Source organism: Strix aluco, chromosome 10 (assembly GCF_031877795.1).
Source record: "Strix aluco isolate bStrAlu1 chromosome 10, bStrAlu1.hap1, whole genome shotgun sequence".
NCBI lineage: Eukaryota > Metazoa > Chordata > Aves > Strigiformes > Strigidae > Strix > Strix aluco.
This window is the reverse complement of record NC_133940.1, coordinates 27,686,547-27,707,228: the sequence shown is the minus strand read 5'-3', so window position 1 is coordinate 27,707,228 and position 20,682 is coordinate 27,686,547. Positions and strand designations below refer to the sequence as shown.

Sequence of the window (20,682 nt, the reverse complement as noted above, 5' to 3'; positions counted from 1 at the left end):
CCCTCACCAAGATGGCGGGCGGGGGCGGGGCCACCCGCTGTCGACCCGGAAGTGGTTGGGCGGCGGCGCTTTCCCGGCCCAGCATGGCGGAGGGGGCCGTAGAGGGGCCGCGGCTGTCGGAGCTGCTGGCAGCGGGCCGGCGGCTCTGGGAGGAGGTGGAGACCGGCGCCGAGCCGTCTTCGGGGGCTCCGGCCGTGCAGGATAAGGTGCGGCAGGGGCTGGAGGCGCTGCAGCGGGCGGCCGCCATGGTGGCGCAGCTGGACCTGTTCAGGTGAGGGGAGGGACAGGCCTGGGCCTGAGCCTGGGCCTGGGCCTGCGGGGACCCAGCGAGGCCTGCGAGGGTCCCTCCATGCCTTCTGTCGCCTCCATACGGGCCCCCGGGCCGCTGCGGAGCTGGCAGGGCTTGGCCGGGCTCAGGTGGAGCGAAGTGGGATCGGGAAGGTTCATCTCTCCCCTTGCAGCGAGAACGAGGAGCTGGAGGAGATCGCCTCGGCCGACCTGAAGTACCTGCTGCTGCCCGCCTTGCTGGGGGCCCTGACGCTGAAGCAGGTCGACCTGAGCAGGAGGCTGGAGCACCTGGAGAGCGCTCGGGCCCACTTCTGGCGCTTCCTCAAGCTCTGCAGGAGCTACAGACTGGGCAGCTTCCACCTACCCCCCGCTGCTGCCAGCCCCCCGGGAGAGGAAGATGCCGGGAGCCCGTGCCTGGGGGGCCCCACTGCTGCCCAGCCCAGCCTGGTGGCCATGGCGTCGAGCAGGCAAGCCAAAATTGAAAGGTAGGTTCTTGCTTTGCGGTGTTTAAAGGCTTCTGGGCATCCGTTTAAGAGAAGGGGAGAGCCTCAGGCTGTGCAACATTTTACAGACAAGGACTGTCAGGAAAGAACTCGTTCCCTTGATACTGGAATACTTTGATAAACATTCCTTTTAAGATATACACCACATATTACTTAACGGTGTTGGATTATGCACAGACTGGAGGGATGCATTTATGTCTTCAGTTTCCAGCCTTTGAAGAAGAACTGCACAAAAGCTCTCATGATTATTTCGTAAATCACTGCTAACGGTGTAAAGCTACCCACGTTGGAAGTTACCTACCAATGGGCTTTAAAAAGATCTTTAAAAAAGGGGTGGTTGATGCTCTTTGTCATGCTTTAGTTGGGGACTTTGATGGTCAAGTTGTTTCTTACCGTGCTAAAGGCCCAAGTGGGGCTGAAGAGCTGTTTAAATTGCACAAATGCAAAAATCTGATTTATATTCTAGAGAGTAACTTAACTGAGATGGGTTTGGGATACCGGAATACATCAGGGCCTTTGTGGTCAGCGCAGCAAAGCCTTTTCAGCGCCTTGTCAGCGGTCTCAGAGCTGCACGTCGCCTCCCCAGTGAGTTTTGTGGGCGCTGCAGGCCAGGCTTAAGTTACGCGTGAACTCCCCTCTCGCTGAGGGGTTGTGTTTGCCTGTCCCATGACTCCTTCCACTTGAAGACAAACGGGAGGTGTCTGCGTTGTGAGTTCTGTCACAAGCAGGTCAATCAGGGTGAGACGTTGCAATTATATTTACTTTCAGTAAAATGTACAAATGACATGAACAAAATTTTCATAAGGAGGCCTGTATCACCACACCGGCTCCAGACCCAGCTCATCCTCGCTGCTTTCAGCCTCACTCTCTGACGCGATCCGGCGTCCTGGGGAGCAGGCTGGGATTGCAGCGGCCAACTGAAGAGAATTTATCCCGCTGTGGAGTGCAAAGACAAACGGGAACAGGGTGGTTTGCTTTGCTTCCCCGCAGGATAGGGCCGGGCAGTCAGGTGCTTGGCTGGTTAAGGTGTATTTTTGGGGGTTCTTGTGGAGCACTTGTGGCTGTTTTTTTTTTAAATGACTTTTCTGTGCTCCTTGTCCTTTCAGCTCCCATAGGTTTCTAATCCTTGCTTCTTACTGTTCGTTCTTCAGGCAGCACTGTAGGGGGAAGTGGGACACAAGGATTTAGCCTGGAAGTGTATTATATAGGTAGTTCCCCCCTTTAATTCCTGAAAAGGTCAAAAAATCCAGAAAGTCAAAATTATATTGAAAAACGACCCGCAAAAACAGCTGAGACAGAAATTGGAAAAGTGTTTTAATCTGCCTTGTAAGCAGCTTCTTGATATTGTTGTGTCATATAGAAGCAACTCAAATAGCTGTTGCACTGGTTTTCTCAGTGAAGGAGCTGATGAGTTACAGTCCTGTTTTCTCCAGATTAAAGTTGCCAGGCTTGCCTAATTTTACCTGGGAGGCTTAATTTCCAAGGATTGCTCAACTTTTAGGAGAAGAGAAATAATTGAGAGAGGTGCCTCTAAATTTAAACTGTCTTCTTCAAAGCTGCTTTTAACAGAGAGGAGATACTTAAATTACAACAGTAAACCATCACAACCTCCCTTTTTATATACAATTTTCTTTTTAAATACATGAAATCATGTTAAACCTCTTAGGGTAGTAGAGATCCTATGTAATGTCTAAATTTGAGTTGGCAGATGGAAGTGATGAGGAAGACGGGAGGAAAATATTTTGGTGCTGCACGTATGTATAGAACCGTGCATTTTCAAAGCCTTTTTTAAGCAGATTGGAACTCTTCTGTAGTTTTCATTTGACAAAAACCTTCTGTTGTCGGCGAGATGAGGTGGGGAGATGGATCCCCCCTGCTTGGTGTTTCACAACGTGTAAGCACGAGGCAAGAGATTATCAGTAAATGACAACCAGTGTGATCTGGTGCTGCCAGTGCTCTTCCTCTTCTTAAAAGGAACATTCCTGTAAGTCTCCGCTTTACTTTTCCAGGACTCCTGGTTGTTAAATGAGTGGGTCCTACTCACACAGAGAAGTCAAAAGTCTAAAGACACCAGGAGCTTTATGAATACCTGGGGTTTACGTACCCTAATGGGCACTGCTCAGCAACTGTGAAGACCAGTTAAAAGGGGATTGGGGCAGGAAGTAGCTCTCTAACTACATGTGATTGAATTTCAGGAAATAAGAGATTGTTTATTGTAGAAAACACCATATCTGGGCTGGGCTAGAGAAAGGTTATTCAATGATCTCACTTTGTTCTCCTTGAGACAGGTACAAGCAGAAGAAGGAACTGGAGAACAGGTTGGCCTCTATGAGAACCTTCGTGGAGGGTGGGCAAGCAGATGAGGATCAGATACGGGAATTTTACATACTACAAATCCAGAAATGGATCAACACCAGCCTGGAGGAAATTGAGAGTATTGACCAAGAAATGGTCATCCTGAGGAGCAGAGGTACAGCGAAACAGGTATGAGATCTCTCTTGAACTGCAGGTCCTGGGAGCTGTGGACAGGCAGACCTGGTGCTGGGCACTGTTGTGAGTAAATGAGCCCCAGAGGAATTCAGTAGCAGAGTTATGTGAGTTTTATTCGAATTCTCAATTGAAATTTAGCTCAGTCACAGCACAAGCAGATGGGGTTTGGTTTAATTCTGGTCTGACTTTGGGATTAGTCACTGTCCGCTGCTACCACGTGTTCTAGGTAGTCGTGGCTGGTGAAATGCTAGAGCTTTGAATATCAGAGCTGAACCGGTCTCGTGCAAAGGCTTTTCTCCACTTTGCTGGGTTCTGCCAGACCCTTAACTCTAGTACATTTATAAATTAAAAGACCCTTGTGATTTCTTTCAGACCTACGCTTCTGGTCTACAACATGCCCAGCTGTTACAGAAATAAATGTCCATTCTGAACGATGAAAGCTTCTCATAGACCTGCCATTCCTGTGTAGAATAGCGTCCTGGGCTTTATGTTACTCACCTAAAAAGTCTGTTTAGAAATAAAAAGTCATAATGTGCTGCTGACACAGACCATGGTCCAGCCCGGTGGGTGCAGCTGGTTTGTGCAGTTCGTTACTGGCATTGCAGAACTCTGCTTTTCTGTAGTGCCCTGGGTGATATCATCAGGAACAACGAGCTCTGCTGGCTTCAGAGCATGCTGTGTTTGATCCCTGGGAAAAATAAACTATATTTCATGCTTTGATCTGAGCTGATCTGGTTTAGCTCTGTCAGCTTTCCGCTTTGATCAGAGCGGGTGTAACAAAGGCACAAACAGAAGTGATTTGTGGAAACTCACAGATGGAGTTCATGATTTAAAGCGGAGTAAGGCCTGAATTGTCCATCTTGCTCTGACAGCAGAGACATTTCTTTTCTACAAGACGTTTAATAACTTGTTTGGGGTGGGAAGCAGAGAAGGGGATTCTCATCTACACGATTATCTTGTGACTTTTGTTTGCATCTTCAGTCTTCAGCACCACCACACGGTACTTCTCGGCAAGCCAGGGCTCCGCTGAAACCTTTCATTCTTACCCGGGATGCTGCTCAGGCTAAGTATGTTGGGTTTTGATTATTTAGACACAGCATGAGGCAGTGCTCTGTTCTTAGGTCAAGCCTAAGATACTCTTTGAAAGTCGTTTCCTTCAGGCAGCACATCGCAGCGAGACGGCGTGCGTTATGCTGCTGGGCAGGGGACAGGGGGAAGGTCTAATGCATTTCTTAGACTTTCTCTGATTTTTTTTGTTACCGGCATGCTGCAGTGTCTTGGCTAATGCTGTTTCCTCCTGTTGGGATGGCAGAAGCAGGGATGGTGTTAAGCAAACGTCACTGCGTTAGCTGCTGCTAGGCCGCGTGCTTGCCGTTTGGTAAGCTGTGGAGAGGCAAGGCTTATCTGCCCCCCTAATGTCTGTGTGCTACAACAGGATGGTTCTTAACTCTTAAAATAAAGAACCCCGCAGTGAAAAGCACACGTGGTCTCTAATGTAAACTCGGGAAGATTTCAGTGAATTCAAAGAGGTGATCATAGGGGCTGGGAAGATGTGATACCTACCAGAGAATCATCAGTCACAATAACACCAGTTTTAACTGTGAGGCTTTCCCAAGGGTATCAGTCTTAACGCTTTGTGGCACCGTGAGATTCTTGCAAGGAATATAGCAGCTAAAGCACAAAGTGGGATAGAAACCAGCTTTCTTGTCATGCTTTTGACATTATTTGCCCTCAGCCTTCCAGATAACTATTTAGTCAAGCCGTGCCTAATTCGGTTCCCCTTGGCAGGCTGTGATAGCACAGTGTGTTCCGCTTTGGGCTGGAGAAGGGATCCAAGGTCTTTGGACTAGAGCAGCCCTCACCTCTCTAAACGAGCAGCAGGAACTCGTTAGGCGTGTTACAGCCTAAGTCTGAAGGCCCGGGTTGTATTGGTTGTATTGAAGGCCGTCCTTGATAACGTGCCTGCTGTTGGTACACATTGGATTACAGAGCAGTTCTGTGCATGGTTGTCTGTGTTTCTGCTCCTTCGTAGCGATGTCAAGGGCTGCCTTTGCCTGTCTCTTCCTGTAGAGTGTTTGGGGCCGGGTACCCCGGGCTGCCCACGATGACCGTGGACGACTGGTACGAGCAGCGCCGCAGGCAAGGAGTCGTGGCTGGTCAGAGCGCGCCACAGAGAGCGCCAGGTACGGAGCGGCGAAGCCAAGGCTGGGGTAGAGAATTTGGGAAGTCTCTCGAGGGGGAAGGTGAACGGGGACGTGGTCAGGGTGTGAAACGCCAGCTGGCTGAGGAAGAGTATGAGCTGACTTTGTCAGGCTGTGAAAGTAACTGGGCTGAGCTTTGGCAAGTCCCGCTTTCTGTCTAGACCAGCGCCTGGCAGGGCTTCTGCTTGGAGGGCTTGACTAGGGATCTTCCCCTGTCTTACTGTCCCTCACTCCTGTTCTTGACCTTCAGCAGCTATAACTGATGAAGAGTTGCAGAAGCAGCAGCAGGAGAAAAAAGAGGAAGAGGATGATGAGGAAGCTCTTCAAAAAGCTCGGAACTGGGATGACTGGAAGGATACGCACCCAAGAGGCTACGGCAACCGGCAGAACGTGGGTTGATGCTCTCGCTGCGGAGGGAGCAGGGCCTGGAAATGCTGTAAGAATCGCCCGTGTCCTGGAGATAGAGGAGTAAATACACTGTACATAAGCGGAGGTACCCAGGGCTTCGCTGGGAGGCACCGGGGTCGGGAGTAAACCTGACAGTTTGCTTTGGTTTACATTAAATGTCAGACTGGAGCACACTGGGCGTGTACAGCGATACCCCAGAGCTCCTCTCAGGTGGGGCCTTTGCTGAGGGGTCAGGCTGCCTCTGTTCTCCCAGAGGAAATCCTTGAGAGGAAAGTCCCTGAATTTGGAAACCACTCTTTGTATTGTGGGTGGATGTATTTATTTTTTTTCTCTCTCTTTTAAGCAAAATAAAATCTCTTGTGCTGTCTAGTTCTTGCTGTGAAAATCCCTTGCTATTCATCCCAGGCTCTTCCAGAGGAAGCCTGTCAGGCTGATTTCCAGCCACCAAAGGAGTTGGGGATAGGCAACATCCAACGGCTTGTTTCCTCGGCCGAGGCTTCTTGCGGCGCAGCGTTTGCCTCGGCAGGGAGATCTGTCTGCAGCCGGGTGGCCTTTCCCCAGGCTCATGCCTCTGTTCCTCCCAGAGCAGGCGGTCAGAAGCGCTGGAGATTTTTTTTTTATGTTAAGTAGATCGGGCATTTCGAGGACGATGTCTGGAAGGGCTGATGCTACATGTAGTACAAATGTTTTAATAGAAATATTTGTGCTTTCGCTTGGCATGCTTTGGGGTCGGTGTGGCTTTAGCGTACACGGTGTAATGCACAATGTGTGTGTGTATGTTTGTGCTCCAGACCCTCTCATGGAGCCCGACGGGCCAACGCTGGGGCAAACGGTGCCGTAATCAAAGCAAAGTAGCACGCGAGTTGTCGGTGTGCTTTGAAATCTACTTGCAGAATGACCCCAAGGGGGTGAAAACCTTTTCTGGGTTCCTCTGAAGGTCCTTTAAATAGCTGCTGGCTCTAATCCTGAACTGGGCGAAGCGAGGGGACACAACAGGTCTGGCACTGACCTGGCCCATGTGTATTTTGGGGTGAAAAAGTGAGGAATCCCAGCTGGAAGTACAAGTTGCCTGGCATGGACTGGCAGCTGGGCCTGTGGTTCTAAACCCGTCACAAATATTGGGATAAAAAACCGAAAGAAGCGTCACTGCTGCTTGCACTCATGGCAGTGTGTCACCCCGAGCAGGCCACGGGGCAATTGTGGTTTAGCAGCAGGGTGCTCCCTTACCCCTGGGGACAGCAGGATTCTGAAAGAATTTGGGGTTTTTTTCCTTCTTATTAGCACGCCCTCTACAACTCCCTGAAAGGAGGGTGCAGAGAGGGGGGATGAGTCTCTTGAGCCAAGGAACAAGCGCCAGGACAAGAGGGAATGGCCTCAAGCTGCGCCAGGGCAGGGTCAGACTGGCTCTTAGGAAGGATTTCTTTGCAGAAGGGGTTGTTGGGCGTTGGAATGGGCTGCCCAGGGCAGGGGGGGAGTCCCCATCCCTGGAGGGGTCGAAGAGTCGGGTTGACCCAGCGCTGAGGGATCTGGTGGAGTTGGTCAGTGTGAGGTTCATGGTTGGACTGGAGGAGCTTCAAGCGCTTTTCCAGCTCAGATGATTCTGGGATTCTGTGATTTCGGTGCACCCCAGGGACCAGCTCAGGCATTTTATACCTGCCAATCGTGGCTCCTTGTCACCAGTCTACATCTCCGAAGCTGCGGCCTGCAGCGAATGCTGTTACACCCTTTTTTCCAGATACTGAGTCTCTACAACTTACAAGACAGATGATGAGTTTCCGTGTGCGATCCTGTGTGTGTTTTTTATCCCTTTCCTACACTGGGTGTTAGCCTGCTCTTCCTAGTGAGCACTTCTGGAGAGGTAGATCCTGAGAACAGCTCTAGTGAATCAGACACTGGATTTTTACCTTAGGTGCCTGAAGCCCCATCTCACTGCTGCTTTTGTGCTGCTCTTGTTTCCTTTTCTTCTCACTTTATTATTTTATTTTTTCCCTCCAATCCTCTCCAGGCACTACTCCAGCTTTCCTGGGCTAGCAGGCAGGGCTCGGTGCCATCCTTTGGGGTGGCAGAATTGGGGCTGGTGCTGGCTGGTGGGGCTGCAGGTCAGGGCCTGTCGGGTGGGCCGTGTTCCCATCCCGCAGGGCTGCGGGATGACGTTTTTCGGGCGGCTCTGGGGGGGAGTTGCACCGCCAGAGCACGACAGCGGTTTGTGAAATACCCAGAGCGTGGACGGTACCATTCCCCGGGGGAAGGCGGCCCCGGCCCAGCTGCCACTAGTGCTGGCAGCGGTGCCTTTCTGAGGTGCCTTCGCCACGACAGCTCCTCGCCACTCGCTGCCACTCCTCATCCTCCCAAGGACCAGCAGCTCAGCTCCTCGCTCTGCCAGCCGGGGCCAGCGCAGGTCCGCTCCCCTCCGCCGCGGCCACTTTACCTTGGATCAGCTGGTTAAAGCAGCTTGGATACACAATCAATCGCCCTCCAGGATTTCCAAACTCGCCTTTTAACCTGCTGAACAGGGTCTGGCGCGGAACTCCTTACCACCATGAAAACAATTATTGCAGCCTGTTCCCAAAATCTTAGCGGTAAGATATTTCCAAAGCGTCTTTTGAATGGTTTCTGATGCTCTGGCGATGCGAGTGGCTGGTCAGGCAATTAGCGTTTGTTGTCACCATTGTCTATTTGCTTTAGACTGCTTAGGGGGAAGGGAGGTGTTCGGAGCAACTTGGGGTTAGCAGCACCAGAAGAAAACATACAGTTGCTCAACAGAAACGACATTTCTGACAATGCGTTCGGTTATGTTGCTCCCGCAAGATGCTCCCGAGTGCTGCAAATTCCCCTTCATCTTCCCCTGCTGCCCCAGGCCACGGAGTCTGAATTTTTAGGTTTGAAGAGGCTCTTGTCACCACAGACGGGGCTGGTGGCGGAGCCCCTGGGGTTTCTCCGTTTTCCGTCTGCGGTCTGGAGGTTCATGGAGTGCTTGGGTGGGGGGGAGCTAGAAAAAGGAACTTAAAAAAGCAACTGTTTGGTAGGCACAAGTTTGCTAGGCAGAGCTCTGTGTCTTCCCTGGGGGGGGGGCGGTGGGGGAAACAACCAAAAAATGGGGTTTTGGAAAGTTGAGAACATCAGGGCTGTGCTGGGTTTCTGGAGATGCCTCACTGGGCATATGGGGATGGGCAGGAAGGATGGCTTAAAGCATGGCTTGGGGGAGAGGGAAAACAATTCTTCAGTGCTGGTGATGGCTCCAGTGTTTAATTTATTTCAGTTGTCCCCTTCATAGTTTGGATTGAGCCAGGAAGAGTTGAACCTCCCCAAACCAGGGTTTGGTGGGTCTCCTCTGACCCACCCAAGTGTCCCCAGCCTGGGGAGCTGTGGGGATGGGTCTGCTCCTGTCTCACCCAGCATCTCCCTGTCTGGCCAGAGTGCTGATTTTGGGCTGTTTTCTCAAGAAAACAAGGCTCTTGTGACACAAGAGGTAGCTCACTGCAGTCAGCAGTGGCTGTGCCAGGGGGTCTCGGCCGCGGTTGGACCTTTGGCCGGGAGCGCCTCAGGCCAGTTTCGGGGAGGAGGGATGGGGCCGTGCGTGGAGTTTGGATCCTGGCACCTGGCCCGGGGCAGTTAATGGTTCACCAAGGTCGGCTGGAGGCAACAGGGAGGCGGGGGGAGTGGAGTGACCACGGGCTGCTGGAGTGTCCCTCGTGGGAGCAAAGCTCGGCAGGAATGGCCAGTCTTGGCCACCCTCCCTCTGCCTGTGGCCACTGTCCTTGGCACTTGCTGGGGTGGTGGATGCTGAGAAAGCCCCAAATTCTCTGTGATCATGAACACACCAGGGAGGGTGAGGGAAAGGTCCCAGCCTGCGGGGAGCTGGGCACGGTGCGGGATGTGCTGCTGCACTCAGCTCCACTGTTGCACCCAGGCTCATGTTTGGGCTTTGGGGTGCCCAGCCCCCCAGGGCAGGACTGGTCTCAAAACAGCCTCAGGTTGCCCAGGGCCACCTCCTGGAGTGGTCCAGAGCTCCCTAGGGATGAGTATCCCAACCTTCCCATCCTACCTCCTGCCTCCTTCCCCATACCCTGACTGTGGCAGCCACGGGTACCACCAGCCTCACCCCCCTGCCAGCGCGGGGTGGGTGGGGAGGGGGGGGTGTGGGGACACACTGTTTTTTGTGCAACTCGAGCTGTTTTGGGCTGGGGGGCCGTGTCCCTCCCCACAGGCAACCGCGCCAGCGTCCAGACGGCCTTGCGCACCCTGCTCGCAGCGCCCTGGCCCTCGCAGCGGGATCTCCGCTCCTGGCTCCAGCTCCTCTCTGTCCTGCAGTGGGTGCTCAGCTTCCTGCTGCTGGGTGAGTGCAGGGGGGGTGCAGGGTGCTGGGGGGGGGGGCCCGGCGGGGTGGCTGCCTTGCTGCTCACCCCCCACCCTCCCTGGCTCCCGCAGGAATTGTCAGCCTGCTGCTCCTCATCTACCTGGTGTTCACCAGCTTCTGGCCCATCTCCGCACTCTACCTGGCCTGGATCATCTTCGACTGGGACACGCCAGAAAAAGGTGGGGACAGGCAGACACACACCCCCCCACACCCCCCCAAATTTCCTCCAGCTTTACAGCAGGATGGGCTGTGGGGTCCCCCCCAACCTTTCTCTGGGTCCATCCCAGCACATCAAAGGAGGAGCAGCACCACATCCTCCCTCTCCCCCATCATCCTCACAGTGGGAAGAGGGGTGTGACAGCTCTGCGGGGAGGAGGGTCTTGCTGCCTGCCGGGGTGGGGGTCACCTCCCGCTGTCCCTTTCTGGTTTTCAGGTGGCAGGCGGCTGCCGTGCCTGCGGCGATGGCCTGTGTGGAAGCATTTTCGGGATTATTTCCCCGTGAAGGTACGGCGCGGGCAGCTGGGGTGGGATGTTTGTAGTGGTGGGACATGCCGCTGTGATGTCCCCTTTTGTCCCCACAGCTGGTGAAGACGCATGACCTGTCCCCCAGCCACAACTACATCATCGGCTCCCACCCCCATGGCATCCTCTGCGTCGGTGCCTTCTGCAACTTCATCACCGGCTCGACGGGCTTCAGCGAGATGTTCCCGGGCATCCGGCCTTTCCTCACCACCCTGGCCGGCAACTTCCGCCTGCCCGTCTTCAGGGAGTACCTGATGAGTGGGGGTGAGTGTCTGTGGGCAGCAGGGCGGGCAGCTGCCTGCCACCATGGGCAGCGCTGCCAGAACGGATGGCTGGCCTAGGGACACACCTCCTGCCTGTCCTGCTCCTGCCCGCCTCTGCCTGTGCTTGGGCAGACACGGGGGGGCTCCCAGGGGGTCCCATCTGCGGGAAGCTGGGGACTGACAGCCTCTGTGCTCCCCAGGAGCGGGCAGGGACAGCGCTCTGCCTGCACCCTGCCTGAACTTCCCCCCTCCCATTGCTTGCACCATGCCAGCACCTTGCCTGCAAGGTCCCTTTCGGGGTTCCTTGCGGGGTCCCCGGGCACTGCCTGTGCAGGTGGTCCCACAGCAACCGGTGGGTGGGTCCCGCCGCAGGTCTGTGCCCGGTGACGCGCCGTGCCATCGGCTACCTGCTGTCCCAGAACGGCACTGGCAATGCGGTGGCCATCGTCATTGGCGGTGCGGCTGAGTCGCTCTCCTGCCGTCCTGGCATCACCACCCTCATCCTGAAGAACCGCAAGGGCTTCGTCCGCATGGCCCTGCAGCACGGGTGGGTCACAGGCACCGCCGCTGCCACCGTGGGGGGCTGAGGGTCTTGGCACCCCATCACCAACCCCCCCGTGTCCCCTCTACAGGGCCTACCTTGTCCCCTCCTTCTCCTTCGGGGAGAACGACCTTTTCCGACAGGTTGTCTTTGAGGAGGGCAGCTGGATGAGGAGCATCCAGCAGCGCTTCCAGAAGATGATGGGCTTCGCTCCCTGCGTCTTCTATGGCCGGGGTCTCACCTCCGTCCAGTCCCGTGGCTTCCTGCCCTATGCCAGACCCATCACCACCGTGGGTGAGTGTTGCCCGCCAGGCAACTGTAGGAGTTTCAGTAAGGCCAAATGCTGGGTTCTGCGCTTCGGCCACAACAACCCCCAGCAGCGCTACAGGCTTGGGGAGGAGTGGCTGGAGAGCTGCCAGTCAGAGAGGGACCTGGGAGGGTTGATTGATTGATAATGAGCCAGCAGTGTGCCCAGGTGGCCAAGAAGGCCAATGGCATCCTGGCTTGTATCAGCACTAGCATGGCCAGCAGGGACAGGGAAGGGATCTCACCCCTGTGCTCGGCACTGCTGAGGCCGCCCCTCGATGAGTGGGTTCAGTTTTGGGCCCCTCACTGCAAAAAGGCCATTGAATGACTCGAGCGTGTCCAGAGAAGGGCAACGGAGCTGGTGCAGGGTCTGGAGCACAGGTCTGATGGGGAGCGGCTGAGGGAACTGGGGGGGTTTAGTCTGGAGAAGAGGAGGCTGAGGGGAGACCTCATGGCCCTCTACAACTCCCTGAAAGGAGGGTGCAGAGAGGGGGGATGAGTCTCTTGAGCCAAGGAACCAGCGCCAGGACAAGAGGGAATGGCCTCAAGCTGCGCCAGGGCAGGGTCAGACTGGCTCTTAGGAAGTTATTTTTCTTTGCAGAAGGGGTTGTTGGGCGTTGGAATGGGCTGCCCAGGGCAGGGGGGGAGTCCCCATCCCTGGAGGGGTTGAAGAGTCGGGTTGACCCAGCGCTGAGGGATCTGGTGGAGTTGAGAACGGTCAGTGTGAGGTTCATGGTTGGACTAGAGGATCTTCAAGGGCTTTTCTAACCGAGATGATTCTGTGGGGTGGAAGGGACCCCTGGGAGGTGGAAGGTTGGAGGAGGAAGGACACCCAGCCATGGGTGGCATTGGAAGGCAACGCTTGCCTCGTATCCCCACCACGCCCTCGGCCTGACCCTCATGTCCCCTCCTGGCAGTGGGGGAGCCAGTGATGGTGCCCAAGATTGAGGACCCGAGCCACGAGACGGTGGATATGTACCACGAGATGTATGTCCGCTCCCTGCTCAAGCTCTTCAACGAGAACAAGACCAAGTACGGCCTGTCGGAGTCGGACGAGCTGCACATCCTTTGAGCACAGCCGGCACCGGCGGCCAGATCCTGGCTCACAAGGGCGGTTGGCTCTTGCGGGTGGGGATTTCAGCCGCCCCGGCACAGGGGACACGCGGGGGACCGCTCCCCATTCCACCCCTCTGCTCCTCCGCCCAAAAAACCTGCGCGGGAGGTGGGAGGAGAGGAGGAAAGGAGGGGAAGGGAGAGATGGGGAAAGGGTCCCCCTTGAAAGGGGTTTGGAGGCTGCGGCTGACACGGTTGTCCCCTGAGGACGTGGTGGGGGCTAGTGCGAGGCTGGGGGCCAGCGATGGGCACAGTGCCCCCAAGATAACCAAGACACCGCAAGCTGAGGGAGGGGGTGTCATGGGAGGAGGGAAAGAGATGGGCTCTTTAGGGGGGCATCCGGAGGGCCAATGGGAGCAAGCTGGGGAGACAACCCCCTGGAGTGGAAGGGGGACACTCCTGGACTTGGTGACCTAGGGAAGTGGCCTCAGCTGGGACCACATTGCCCTGGGTGGGGGCAGGTGCTGCTCTGGCCCCAGATGAGCCTTTTCCACCACCTCTGTAGCCAATACAGATTTCCAACCCCCTTGGCGCTGCCTGTGTGTGCTGGGGGTGGGGGTGGGGGGCAGGATTGGTGGTGCTGGGGCTCTATCCCCATGCTCCCTGTGCAGGTGGACATGCCACCTGCCCGTGTCCCCTCCCTGGTTGTCCCATCTCCTTGGCAGGGACCTTTGCACTGCTCAGGTGCAACCAAGCAGCTCCTGGGTCCACCTGGACCACGCCGGACATAACAGGAGGTGAGGGGCAGCAGCTGCTCTTACTGGGTTAACTGGGTTTGGGGAGGAGGGTGGGGGTCTCCTCCTCTCTCTGGGTTCCACTCCCTGGTGGGATGGGGTTATGGGGCTGGGACATGGCATCCCTGGGCCCCTCTCCCTTCCCGCCTGACCTGGGCAGCTCCTGGTGGGATGGGGCTGGTGCCACGACTGGGGGGTGACCCCCCCCCCAATGATGCTATGGGCGTCCCTGGCAGGACTCATGGGGGTCTCCGTGGTGGGGACAGCCCCGTCCCGTCCCCGGCTGGGGGTGGTGGGGGATTGTCGCCAGCGCTGATAGTCATCTCTCGCCTGCTCCTCTCTGCGCAGGCACTTGGTCAAACAAAAGGGCTGGGTAAACATTTGGAAAGCAAACACCTATAAAGGCAGATTCCAGAGGACTCCTCCGTCACCACGGATGTCACCGTGCTGGCTCCTCGCTCTGGTGTCGGGGCACTGGGTGGCTTTTGCTCTCAAACGCTTTCTGGGGCAAGGGTGGGCGTCTTGTCCCCCGTTCCTTGTGCTACAGGGAGAAACAGGTCTGGGTGTAGGGAAAGGGGAAAGGGTTTTATTAGGGGGTTACGGGCAGCGAGTGCCCCATGCCGCCTCCCTCCCCGCCTCTCCCAAGGCCAGGAGTGTGATGGCGACATCTCCGAGAGCCTTCACCAGGTACGCGGGGGGCCCAGCGTCAGCTCCGTCCCTGGGTCAGTCTGGTCACAGCACGTCGTTGTTCAGCAGAGTGGAAGGGCTGTGCGTGCCCAGGGAGGGACCAGTGTCCCTTCTCTCAAGGGACGCGTCAGCCCCCACGTGTCCCGAGGACTGCCCTGGGATGGGACACCAGCCTGTCTCCTCAAAATGGCTTTCTCGGCATCCTCCCCACTCCCACGGGTGCCTGGCGGTTGTCCTGCCCTGAGTGGCACCCGCACCCTCCTCCTGCAGCATCCCGGGGCAGGGCTGGGACAAGCCCTGTGGCCACCGGCCCTCAGCCCTGTGGTTTCTGCTCCTGCAAAGGCTGGGCAGGGGCAGGTCAAGTTTGGGGACCCGGGGGTGCCAGGGTGCCCACATGGAGCCCAGAGGGGCTGCAGCTCCTGGAGACCAGGGCTGAGGTTACTGGAACCCCCTTTGTCCCCTCAGCACCCGCCTCCGCTCCATGCTGTCCCTGTCCCTCGGGTGTCACTGGCAGCGTGGCTGCCACCCACGACGTTGTCCGTGGAGGGGGATACCAGGGCCAGTTCACACGTGGGCATGGGTCGGAGGCGGTGGGCTGGCCCCCGGCGCAGCCGCCCACGGTACTTGTCCCCAACCATGAAGTACAAGATGGGGTCAAGGCAACTGTTGATGCTGGCCAAGGGCCGAGTGATCTTGTAGGTGAAGTTGATGATGTTGAGGGTCAAGCAGTTGGCTTGGAAGTAGCGGGAGGTGTAGTAGATGGTCCGGGTGATGTGGAAGGGCACGAAGCAGATGGCAAAGACGCTGAGCACGATGATGATCATCTTGATGGAGCGCTTCTTGTAGGAGGGCATTCGGGAGCCAGGGCTGGAGAAGCTGGACTTGCAGAGTCTCTTGGCCATCAGGCAGTAGCAGAGGACAATTACCAGGAAGGGGACCCCGAAGAGGAGGGCCATGACGGAGGAGCTGTAGTGCACGTAATGGTCAAACTCCTCAGGCTTGGTGGTGTCATGGCACAGGGTGCTGTTGCCCTTGGAGCTGGTGGTGACAAAGATGAGGTTGGGGATGAGGCAGATGGTGACAATGAGCCAGGCACCCACGCAAATGATGCGGGCATGCTTGGTCTTCACCCACTTCAGGGAGCGGATGGGGTGGCAGATGCCCACGTAGCGGTGGATGCTGATACACGTCAGGAAGAGGATGCTGCTGTAGAGGTTTGCGTAGAAGAGGAAGCGCACGATCTTGCAGAGCCACGTCCCGAAGGGCCAGTTGTTGCGGTCAGCGTAATAGTAGACCAGGGTGGGGAGGGAGAGGACGTAGAGCGTGTCGGAGACAGCCAGGTTGAACATGTAGGTGGTGGTGGCGTTCCAGGGCCTCATCCTGGAGATGAACATCCACAGGGCCCAGGAGTTGAGGGCGAGACCCACCACGAAGACGATGCTGTAGGAGACGGGCAGCAGGATGAACTTGAACTCCTCATTGAAGACGCACTTTGTCTCTGCCACTGCCGTGGTGTTTCCTCCTGGCCAGGGAGCCAGCGTCGGTGTCCACAGGGCAACTGGGAACGTCCTCACTGGAGTGGCCATGTTCTCCAAGCCAGATCTAGGGGAGCAGTTAATAAAAGCGCATTAGTCGTTGATCCCAACCATTGTCAGGCACAAAGCGTGGAAAGGAGCCAAAGATGCCAGATTTCCCCCCCCCTCCAGGAGCTCCGGCCACTTTGATGGTTCTCTGTTTTTTCTCAGCTCGCGCGTTCGGGCCTCGCGGGGAGCTGAGGGAGGCTTGACAAATCCTCCCCTTCGCAGCCCCCGCAATGACACCCATTAATCATCCCTTTGAGCAGTGCGCAGTGACACCAGCGCCGCGTGGAGCCGGGAAGCGTGCCTGAGACAGAGGACCGCGCCGGCCCCGCCGGGAAGCAGCCCCATGGCGAGCCGAACAATGAGACCTTTATGAGCAACAGCAGCCCCCGGCCGGTGCCAGCGCAGCCTCTTGGAAGCCGGCTCAGCCTAATTGGCACCATCCTGACAATGCTGCTCATCCCAGAGGGCTCCTTGACAGAAGAAAGGCGGGAGGAGAAGAAAGGCTTGTCTAGGGGAATATTATGGCCCAGAGAAATCCTCAGGGGGCTGTTAAAGGAGCCTTTGGGAGAGAGCGTCCCTGGACGGTGAGGGGCCTCCAGCTGCTGGGTATTCTCCACAGGAGAGGGATGATCTAAGCCCTGCGGAGAGGAGCTGCACTGGAGCCAAGTCCCAGCCCAAGACAGTGCAAGTTCACAAGGCAGGCAGGATGTTTCCCCTCGCACAGCGTTGGGATCAAAGCCTGGGATCTGCATCCTCCTGGTACATCGGGCCCCGGGGCTGAGGCGTGAGGGTGAGCTGTCAAAGGGTTGTGTTCGCCTCTGGGGATGTCTGAAGTTCAGAGCCCACTCCTCCGGAGGGAATCACAGAATCATCTGGGTTGGAAAAGCCCTTGAAACTCCTCCAGTCCAACCATGAACCTCACACTGACCGTTCCCAACTCCACCAGATCCCTCAGCGCTGGGTCAACCCGACTCTTCAACCCCTCCAGGGATGGGGACTCCCCCCCTGCCCTGGGCAGCCCATTCCAACGCCCAACAACCCCTTCTGCAAAGAAATCCTTCCTAAGAGCCAGTCTGACCCTGCTCTGGCGCAGCTTGAGGCCATTCCCTCTTGTCCTGGCGCTGGTTCCTTGGCTCAAGAGACTCATCCCCCCTCTCTGCACCCTCCTTTCAGGCAGTTGGAGAGGGCCATGAGGTCTCCCCTCAGACTCCTCTTCTCCAGACTAAACCCCCCCAGTTCCCTCAGCCGCTCCCCATCAGACCTGTGCTCCAGACCCTGCACCAGCTCCGTTGCCCTTCTCTGGACACGCTCGAGTCATTCAATATCCTTTTTGTAGAAGAAGGAGCTCTTGCCACCATCGGGTTGTCCAGCAAAGGACCGACGAGGGCTGCCTGTGCCCTGGCCCCTCCACACCCGCCTCCATCCCTGGCGAAGTGATTTCGGAGTGGCTGCTTCTGCTGGCTGAGGATGGATGCTTGGATGAGTAACCTGGGAGTAGGAGTATCTGCCGTGCTGCCGGCAGATGAGGGTGTAGCCAAACCTGTATCTGACAGAGGGAACAGCGGTGTGGCTCCTGGTTCTGTTGGGGTGATGGGCACCAGGACGGAGGCTCAGGGAGATGATGTGTGTTACCAGGATGCTGGTGGTGGTGGTACAAGGTGGAAGGCTACATCCTCTCCGGCTCCTTCACCCCTTGGCTCCCTCATCATCCCCCTCCTGTTTGTGCCCATGCAGCCTGATGGCTCCTCGTGACAAGTGCCGGAACATCCCGTCAGGTGTATCTGTGGGGTCAGCTGAGCTGCGATCCAGCTTCTCCCGACAAAGCCTCGCCCGGAGAGACATCCCTGAGTTTACAGAGATGATGATAATTGCATCAGCAGGCAGATGGGCAGGCGGGTGGCCGCGGGACCAGCCCCTCCGTGCCGCACGCACTTCCATGCCCTCTGTTTGCATTCTGGGCTGAGCCACAGCTTCGGACTCCCATTAAACACCCTGCAGCTTCCTCCCTGGTGCAAGCAGCTGCCCGGCTTTATTACAGGGATGAGTTCAGAGAGCAACAGGCAGGTCCTGATCAAACATTAACAGTGGGAAGAATTCACTCTGTTTTCCCAGAACCGGGAGGGAAAAACAGCTGGTAGGAAACCCTTGAGCCCCCGAGCGCTGGTGCTGCTGGTGGTCCCATGGGGTGCTGTGCTGGTCACACTGGTCCCAGTCCAGTGGCTGCGTCTCCTCAAGCCGCGATGCTGCTGAGGACAGGAGGCACCAGGAGGTTTGTTTTCCTCTTCTAATCTCTGAGTGCAAGAGAGCATGAAGCTTTGAGCCTGACCAGAGCGGAGGTGCTGCAGGGTTCAGTGACCAAAGCCAATGCCCATGACATAGGGTCAGCAGACAGCTAAGATATGAAGAAGCCAATAAATAAAATAATAATAATCTGGTGTGAGAAATGCATCAGGAAAAAGCCTGAGCAGCTGTGTGGTTGCTGGCTGCTCGGAGAAGAGCACAGGTATGCAGATTCTGGCAGCTGATAAAGCCCCAGCACGGTCAGTGTTCAGCAGTGTGATTTAACTGTTCCTAAGCAAGCTTCCTCTGGGGGTAACCACCGAAAAATAAAAATGCAAAAAAAAGAGATGACATTTAGCAAGCTTTATCTCAACAGGTTTCCTGCTTCCTCATCTTAGTCATGATCAAAATCTGTGGTTTAAATTACTGATTCACATCAGTCCACCCCGAGGACACGTCACCACCAGGCCCGTTCCTGCTCCTCGCTGACGTCCCCAGCAAAGCTCTCCCTGGCCACAGCCTCCCCAGCGTCGGCTTTTCAAGGAGGGACCGACCACAACCGCGGTGAGGTCTGAGCCAAGCGTTCGGGCTCGCTGCCGGAGTGGGAGGCGGGAGGCACAGCAGGGAACAGACGTGGAGCTGGGGAGGTGATGCCCGCTCCTGCCCTGCCTGTTTTGTGGATGCACGAGGGCTGCGATACTGGGCAATCCCTTGCCTGTGGCAAGCACATCCCCTGGGACGGTGCCTGCGGGCTGGCATGTACCCCGGGAAGCAGTGAGGGGTCCTGTAGAACACCTGCACAGCCATCCAGAGCGGAAAGGGGCAGGGGCCAGGCGCGGGGCTGCATGTTGGGGGGGCACGTGCTGCCTTGACTCTTTGCCGCAGGAGCGGGAGCTCAGCCCTGGCTCCCAGCCTCGCAGCCGTACCCAGCCTGAATCCGTCCTTTGGCCCCGTGGCCAGCACCGGCCCTAGAAGGAGCCGGCGGCCACCCCTAGCCCAGGGGGCCCTCAGCCTGGGGTGCCCCAGCAGCTGGCCAAGGCTCCTGCCCTGGGGATTTACGGGGGGCGGGTGTCAGAAAAGCACCGATGAAATGAATGAGTGGGGCAGCGCCGAAGGCAGACTCTGCCCCGGAGCCAAAGTCCTGTCCGCTGGCAGGTCGGGACAGGACAGTCGGGGATCGGGGTGTAGCGGGCAGGAGCTTCACAGAGGGGACGCGTGAGTCGGGGAGCGAGCAGCTGCCGAGGGACGCGGGGCTGCGTGAGCCTGGGACCGGCTGCTGCTGGCGCCCGGGAAAAACAGGGCTTTTCTTCTCGCCTAAGCTCTCGGAAATTGCAAAACAAGGGGAAATTATGCAAAACATCCTGCAGAAGGACCCTTGTCCCTAATCGCCACGTGGTTCGTGCAGCCAAAGCCCCGGCACAAGGGGAGCGTGACCTAATTTCTTTTCGATCCTTCCCTTGGACTGCGAGAGCAGCCAAAGCACGATCTGCCTGCGCTGCCGGGGCGCTGGTGCCTCCTCCCTGGAGACACCAGCGGGGTCGGGTGCTTTCCTCGCTGCCCACCACGTCCCCTGCTCCGAGGCGACCCCTTTTCTCAGCTGGGTGGGGGGTGAGGGTTTTCTTTCACCCTTGGGTGGGTTGTCCCTGTCCCTCCACCTCCCTGGGGACGGGCAGAAGCCCGTGGCATCGGGCTAAGCCGCGGCAGCTTTGCCTGTGAGGAGACAGTGATAAGGGGGATGGAGAGGAAGATGAAGGAGAGGAGGTAGCCACACTGCAAGGATGAAGGCCTTCGGTGATGGAGGAAGGCAGCGGTGTGTTAGGGAGGAGGATGCACGGAGGGATTGGGGGATGGTGGAGCATGGGGACAACTGCCTCACCCCCACCCCACATCCCTCCAGCCCTGGGGATCCCACCTCCATCTCTTGAGGGGCCAAAGCTGCTCCCCACAGGGCCCCCCCAGAGCCACAGCGGGGCCATCCCAGCTCCTGCTCTCCACCAAGCAAGGGCTGCCCCGGCTCACCTGCAGTCCTGGGCTGGGGTGGCTCTCAGGAACAGGGGTCCCCCAGGGAGCGCCTGCACCCCGCGGGGCAGGGGGCCATGCTGGAGGGGCTGCAGGTTGCCCTTGGCCGTGCCGTGCCGCGTGTGCCCGCTCCCGCTCTCCCGCTGCTGGGAGCAAAGTGCCCGGGAGAGGCAGGGCTGGAGGCGGGCGGAGGCGGGGGCAGGAGCCCACAGCCTCCCTGCCTGCATCTCTGCCCGCATCCCTGCCCACCCCAGGGGCTGCCCACAGGGCTGGGCCCCACTGCGCTCCCAGTCCATCACCCTCGCAGGCTTCGGGCCAGGTGCAGCCCCCGCCACAGCCCCCCAAATGTGAGATCTGTGGGCCTTACCTGTGGGGTCACAGCCCTTT

At 57.2% G+C, this 20,682-nt stretch overlaps 3 protein-coding genes across 7 annotated transcripts; 2 read left to right on the top strand and 1 right to left on the bottom strand.

The window, feature by feature from the left end:
• The first annotated feature begins 43 nt into the window (after nt 1-43).
• Nucleotides 44-6,259, top strand: IGBP1 (immunoglobulin binding protein 1). 4 transcript variants are annotated; one of them, XR_012624550.1, is made up of 6 exons: nt 44-271; nt 462-773; nt 3,080-3,275; nt 4,263-4,348; nt 5,314-5,464; nt 5,736-6,259. XR_012624550.1 is itself a non-coding variant. In XM_074834874.1 (6 exons), exons 1-6 carry the CDS (start codon nt 84-86, stop codon nt 5,879-5,881), a joined length of 1,041 nt encoding a protein of 346 aa, XP_074690975.1. In that variant the 5' UTR covers nt 44-83; the 3' UTR covers nt 5,882-6,259. The 4 variants fall into 4 exon arrangements, 2 of the variants coding, with proteins under 2 accessions (XP_074690975.1, XP_074690974.1); XR_012624549.1 differs by having other exon boundaries at nt 5,733-6,259; XM_074834874.1 differs by having other exon boundaries at nt 5,352-5,464.
• A 228-nt stretch (nt 6,260-6,487) lies between these two features.
• On the top strand, nt 6,488-13,519 carry LOC141927655 (diacylglycerol O-acyltransferase 2-like). The gene is made up of 8 exons (XM_074834872.1): nt 6,488-8,469; nt 10,098-10,226; nt 10,319-10,426; nt 10,681-10,751; nt 10,829-11,033; nt 11,405-11,579; nt 11,665-11,867; nt 12,797-13,519. Exons 1-8 carry the CDS (start codon nt 8,430-8,432, stop codon nt 12,949-12,951), a joined length of 1,086 nt encoding a protein of 361 aa, XP_074690973.1. The 5' UTR covers nt 6,488-8,429; the 3' UTR covers nt 12,952-13,519.
• Nucleotides 13,520-14,291: 772 nt separating this feature from the next.
• P2RY4 (pyrimidinergic receptor P2Y4) lies at nt 14,292-20,408 on the bottom strand. 2 transcript variants are annotated; one of them, XM_074834869.1, is made up of 2 exons: nt 20,296-20,408; nt 14,292-16,015 (listed from the first exon to the last, which is right to left on the bottom strand). In XM_074834869.1, the coding sequence occupies exon 2, from the start codon at nt 15,997-15,999 to the stop codon at nt 14,875-14,877; it is 1,125 nt and encodes a 374-aa protein (XP_074690970.1). In that variant the 5' UTR covers nt 16,000-16,015; nt 20,296-20,408; the 3' UTR covers nt 14,292-14,874. The 2 variants fall into 2 exon arrangements, with proteins under 2 accessions (XP_074690970.1, XP_074690971.1); XM_074834870.1 differs by lacking the exon at nt 20,296-20,408 and adding an exon at nt 17,258-17,310.
• Between the last annotated feature and the right edge of the window lie 274 nt (nt 20,409-20,682).